The following is a 5,903-nucleotide window of genomic DNA, read 5'->3' as shown; positions in this document are numbered from 1 at the left end:
CGGACTCGGGCTCAGCCCCAGAAGACGACGAACTCCGCTCCGCCCGACCCAGGGCTCGGACTCGGGCTAAGTCCCGGAAGACGGCGAACTCCGCTCCGCCCGACCCAGGGCTCGGACTCGGGCTAAGTCCCGGAAGACGGCGAACTCCGCTCCGCCCGACCCAGGGCTCGGACTTGGGCTCAGCCCCAGAAGACGACGAACTCCGCTCCGCCCGACCCCAGGGCTCGGACTCCGCCCTGGCCTCAGCCGACGGTCCCCGCCTCGCCTGAACCAGGGGCTCGGACTCGGCCTCGACCGCGGAAGACAGACTCGACCTTGGCCTCGGAGGAACTTCCACATCGCCCAACCTAGGGCGCAGACCAGCCATGTCAACAGGAGGCGCCATCATCACCCTACCCCGAGCTGACTCGGGCCACGAGGAACAAGACCGGCGTCCCATCTGGCTCGCTCCACCAGATGGGCAATGGTGGTGCCCCACATATTCTGTGACGACGGCGGCTCTCAGCCCCCTTACGGAAGCAAGAGGACGTCAGCAAGGACTCAACAGCTCCGACAGCTGTCCCTCCGCCAGGCTCCAGCACTCCTCCGACGGCCACGACATCACACCAGCTGGGTGCCAAAATCTCTCCGGCTGCCACGACGGCATGTACTTAGGGCGCTAGCTCTCCTCCGCTAGACACGTAGCACTTTGCTATACCCCCCGTTGTACACCTGGATCCTCTCCTTACGCCTATAAAAGGAACGACCAGGGCCCTCTTAGAGAAGGTTGGCCGCGCGGGGACGAGGACGAGACAGGCGCTCGCTTGAAGCCGCTCGCTCCCTCTCCCGCGTGGACGCTTGTAACCCCCTACTGCAAGCGCACCCGACCTGGGCGCGGGACGAACACGAAGGCCGCGGGATTTCCACCTCTCTCACGCCGGTCTCCGGCCGCCTCGCTTCCCCCCTTCACGCTCGGCCTGGCGCTCGACCCATCTGGGCTGGGGCACGCGGCGACATTCACTCGTCGACTCAGGGACCCCCCGGTCTTGAAACGCCGACAGTTCTTATGTTTGGTGTGATGTTAATTTTATCTATACTGTGTTTGTTTGATTGCTACGACTAGTAGTGAGGTCACGAGTCACCTGAGGATCATTTTGGTACCTGGAATCTCAAGTGCCAGGCAATTTGTGCCCTTGACCACTTTTATTACCTAATAATGTTCTTTAATATCACTTATTCATGCATAGGTTAATTTTGATGAGACCCAATAGGTCACCCTAGTCTGATTATCTTTTACTTTGTCTACCCCTGAATCACTTGGGTAGTTTTGCTATTGCTTTATATGGTTTTGGGTTAATATTTCATTACATCCATATTCCTATTATCTGTTATGTTATTTATGTTTATGCTAAGATCATTATCTTTAATGGGAACATGGAGAACCACCCGGGAAAACAATGCCACCACAAGGGTGGTATGGGACGCCCTTGGCTGACTAATTAGGAAAGCTAGTGGAAGACTACCTTACCCGAAAGGGGCAAGTACAGTAGGGGATTGCATGCAGGGAGGTTCTCGGGTTGATTTTGTTGCGATGACAGTTAGACAAGGGATTCTTGCAAGTGCTCTTCCCATAAACTGTAGCGGGTTTTTGGAAGCTAGTGGAACTTTGTAAAGTCCTCGTAGTGGATCCCTAGCCATTCACCTTGGTAGTGTCTAAGGGCTTTGCAAACCCTGGCGACATTGGATACACGGCTTGTGGGTACAGGGTACAAACTCTGCAGAGTGTAAAAGTGGTATACTAGTCGTGCTCACGGTCATAAGCGGCTCGGACACTCACATAATTAATTTATGAAACTTAAATTCAATTTGTCATTTGCATCGCATTGGATTATTTATTAATTTTGTTCTATTATTTTTATTATGGTTCGGTATTTACTTACATTTAGTAATTGCTAATAAAATTTGACCAACTGATTAAAAGCAATGCTCAGCTTTACCCTTTATTATTGATCGGCGTTACACATCACATGAACTCCCACCTTTGGTGAGTTCATGCCACATTATTCCCCACAACTTGTTGAGCGATGAACATGTGTGAGCTCACCCTTGCTGTCTCACACCCCCCACAGGAGAAGAACATGTGGTTCAAGAGGAGCCACACAATGAGGAGTTCGATTCAATTTAGGTGGCGTCTCCCAGTTGACTTTCTGGCGCCAAGGATGAATTCTAGATCCTTTTATATTTATCTTTTATTTTGTAAGACTTCCGCTATGTAATAAATACTCTGATTATTGTGACATTTATCTCTATACACTCTGTTATTATATATGTTGTCTTCTTTGGCGCATGTATGAGATGCACCCGGCTTTGTCCCTTAAATCCGGGTGTGACACTAACAGACCAATGCTTGTCTCGATAGGATGTGCTTTTTTGTGCTTACTTAAACAAATCAAGTATTGAGTGATGGATTAAGGGAATTTGTTGTCAGTTGGAACAATCTGTAACACAACCAAATACTTCTTGAATTTACAATGATTAGTTTGCAGTTGAATGATAACAATAACAAAATGATTTCCAAACTGCAACTGAAATGAAACCAAGACAACACAACGGGTGTAATATCTCTCTCTCTGAAGAAGAATGAATGAAGAAGGATCTATTGGACTTTAGATATATATATATATATATATATATATATATATATATATATATATATATATATTGTCGTGGAAGGAAGAAAGGCATGAATGGAGTTTAGTAGTCGAAGTTCTGGTAGGTGGTGAAAGTTTGCCCGAACTGCCACCACGCGGGCACGATGTCCTGGAAGACGATGTTCTGTCCGTCGGTGGAGACAAGCGCGAAGCTCAGACCCTAGCCGACGAGCACTACTATGTGTTGGTCAAGAGTTGAGCACAACCCAACCTAGCTACGACATACACTACTATGTGTTTCCCGCTGATGACGGGCGTTGCTGAATGATTATTTTTTAAGATAAATGCTGAATGGTGAATAATTATTACTACTAGTAATTAAATAAAACCTAAAGTAAACGGATGGATGTGCTTACCGGAATCAAAAAGTGGGGGCGGGGAACAAGTGGTCCATAAGGACTTGTTCAGTTATTTTCAATTCATATGAATTCGAAAAGATTGATACAGATTGAGAGAGATTTTGATTTATTAGGGATTGAAACCCTCTCAATCCCCCTCAATCCATTGGATTAGAGTAGAACCGGACATGGCCTAAAAGGGGATGACAATACCGTTTGTTTTCTCCCCGTCCTTCATTCTTGGCCTTCAGAAAAAGGTTTATATTTCATTAGTAGGTGTGCATGCATGCATGCATGGTTCTGGACTCATCGTCCATCTATCGTGTTCAATTTTGAGTGCATTGCTTTGCTTGCAAGAGAGGCACACGCGCTAACGAGGGCCGGGAAAAACAATTTATTAATTACTAAACTGGTGGAACCAAACACCAGTTGGACTAAACAAGTAGTGTATTGAGTGTTGGAATAAGGAATCTGTTGCATGCTGTTGGAAGTTGGAACCCTCTCAATCTATAACACAACTGAATACTCCTTGAATTTACAATCATCAGTTTGCGGTTGAATATGATAACAATAACAAAATAATTTCCACACTACAACTGAAATGAAATGAAGACAACATGGGGGTGTAATATCTCTTTCTGAAGAAGAATGAATGAAGAAGGATCTATTGGGCTTTAGATATATATATTGTCGTGGAAGGAAGAAAGGCATGCATGAAGTTTAGTAGTCGAAGTTCTGGTAGGTGGTGAAAGTTTGGCCGAACTGCCACCACGCCGGCACGACGTTCTGGAAGACGATGTTCTGCCCACCGGTGGAGACGAGCGCGAAGCTGAGACCCTGGTCGACGAGCCCGCCAGCGAGGCAGTGCCAGTTGGCACCCCAGTTCCTATACATGGGGATCCAGTCCGTGTTGGCGCCCTTCACGGCCATACTCTGGATGGAGCCGCTGCCGGCGACGTTGGTGATGAGCACCATGTAGAAGTGGTCGAAACCGGCGATGGTGAAGCGCACGCCGCCGCTCCGCCAGCACTTGACACGCTGGTAGAGGACGGGGATGATGCCGGCGTTGTAGATGCCGATGTTCTCCCAGGCGGGCTGGGACATATCGAAGTGGGGGCGGGGCGGGCCGCACCACCCGCCGTTGGGGAGCTCCCAGTTAGGCGGGCAGAAGTTGGTGGCGGAGACGACGATGAAGTTGCTGGTACCGGGCTTGCACCACCCGGTCTTGCTGCTGTCGCACCTGATCACGTAGCACTGCCCGCAGGACGCGCCATCGTTGAAGAGCGCCGTGCTCAGCGCCGCGTTGTTCACGCCGTAGCCCTGCTCGTATAGGTCGCCGTACCCGCACGCGCCACCTGCGTAATGCATGCATGCATGCAGCCATGTTGTGATCTGATACGCATGTGGAAAAAAAATTAAAGCAACGGCTCTGAACAAGCTGATGATCATCTATATACCCATTGTGTCGGAGCCGTCAGCGCCGCCGTAGAACGTGGCGGTGGCAGGAAGCCAGTCGTCCGATCTCGCCGGCGAGACAAAGAGTGCCAGGACGACGACGAGCAGCTGGTGGAGGAAGCGTTTCCCCATCTTAGCTTGCGGCCGGGCAAACAGCCAGCCGGCGATCGATGCTGCTACGTGCTAGCTAGAGAGTGTGTAGTATCTAGCAGACAAGTTTGGAGCTTGGAGAGGTGAGGAATGTCTGCAGCAACCGTGGTGCTTATATAGCCAGGTAGCTAGGGTCAGGGTTAGGGTCGTGACTCGTGAGCTCGAGCTGGAGGAGACGTACGTACAGTACAGGGCCGGCAAAGAATCTATTAATCATTAGATTATTGCAACAGAAGGAAATGCATGCACATGGCTGGCTGCAACGACGACCAGCAGCGAGATTGTCTAGCTTGAGCATTAAACATTAATGTATGCAGGTCTTCTTCGTATTGCACCAATGTCTCTTTTTTCCATCCAAACAAAATGCATATGGACGAGTTTAATTAGAAAACAATTATATACATACATACATACGTATTACTCACTAGATCAGCTGGTACAACGTACGTAACCACTGCGCACTGAACCGATGTTTTCCATCTCATATATCACTCGTTCGTTGGATGAAGCTAGGTCGTTACACGCGCGTACAGTTCATAATTTTATTCTTTGTCTTATATCTTGAAACATTCCCTTTATATATTGGCGCCGAGTATGTTCGTTGGCCCATTATTGATGCATTGCTTGCATTGGTTCAGTGTGTATATATATATAGTTTATATATTAAGAGCCCTGGGCTTCCAATAATAGAGGAAGCCCAGGCTAGTTAATATGGGCATTTTGGTTGAACCACACCGAGTCAACAGGTCCCAGTCACGGCGCCGTTACACCGTTTTCTCCGTCAGCCAGCCACCTCTCCCACGTTTCCTGTTTCTAAAACCGTAGTCGCGCAATCAACGGAGACAAACCAGCGCCGATAGGAAGAAAACCCCAGCCGCGCAGATTTTCCTTTCGTCGGAGGCGACTCCCCAGCGATTTCCGCGCCTCCAAACCAGCGCAGCGCCAATCCACCGCCGCTCCAATCCAGCGCCCTTCCATTCCATCTTACATCCTTCAATCTCCCAGCATTGGAGCCCGATTCAAGAAGTTCCAGGTAATCCAACAATGAAATACACCGAGTTTGCCGTCGATTTTTTGAAGCCTATCGGTCGATTGAAGTGGATTTGATTGTAACCCTTATTCTCCAGCTAAATGTGTGATTTGTATCCGTTTAGACATCACTCTAATCGGGTCATTGCATCGCGCATTGCATCTCTTTTTTGTTTAGGAGCCCCGATATTAGGGCATATGTATTTATTCTATATCCCCACTATCGCCCGACATTCATAGA

The 5,903-nt window shown here is 48.8% G+C and overlaps 1 protein-coding gene across 1 annotated transcript; it reads right to left on the bottom strand.

Moving 5' to 3' along the window:
- Nucleotides 1-3,512: 3,512 nt before the first annotated feature.
- LOC103628988 (expansin-A19) lies at nucleotides 3,513-4,719 on the bottom strand. The gene is made up of 2 exons (XM_008650192.3): nucleotides 4,486-4,719; nucleotides 3,513-4,383 (listed from the first exon to the last, which is right to left on the bottom strand). The coding sequence occupies exons 1-2, from the start codon at nucleotides 4,613-4,615 to the stop codon at nucleotides 3,749-3,751; spliced, it is 765 nt and encodes a 254-aa protein (XP_008648414.1). The 5' UTR covers nucleotides 4,616-4,719; the 3' UTR covers nucleotides 3,513-3,748.
- Between the last annotated feature and the right edge of the window lie 1,184 nt (nucleotides 4,720-5,903).

The sequence above is a fragment of the Zea mays genome, chromosome 6, assembly GCF_902167145.1.
Source record: "Zea mays cultivar B73 chromosome 6, Zm-B73-REFERENCE-NAM-5.0, whole genome shotgun sequence".
Classification (NCBI taxonomy): Eukaryota; Viridiplantae; Streptophyta; class Magnoliopsida; order Poales; family Poaceae; genus Zea; species Zea mays.
The sequence above is the reverse complement of the archived record's forward strand: the minus strand, read 5'-3'. Positions and strand labels throughout refer to the sequence as shown.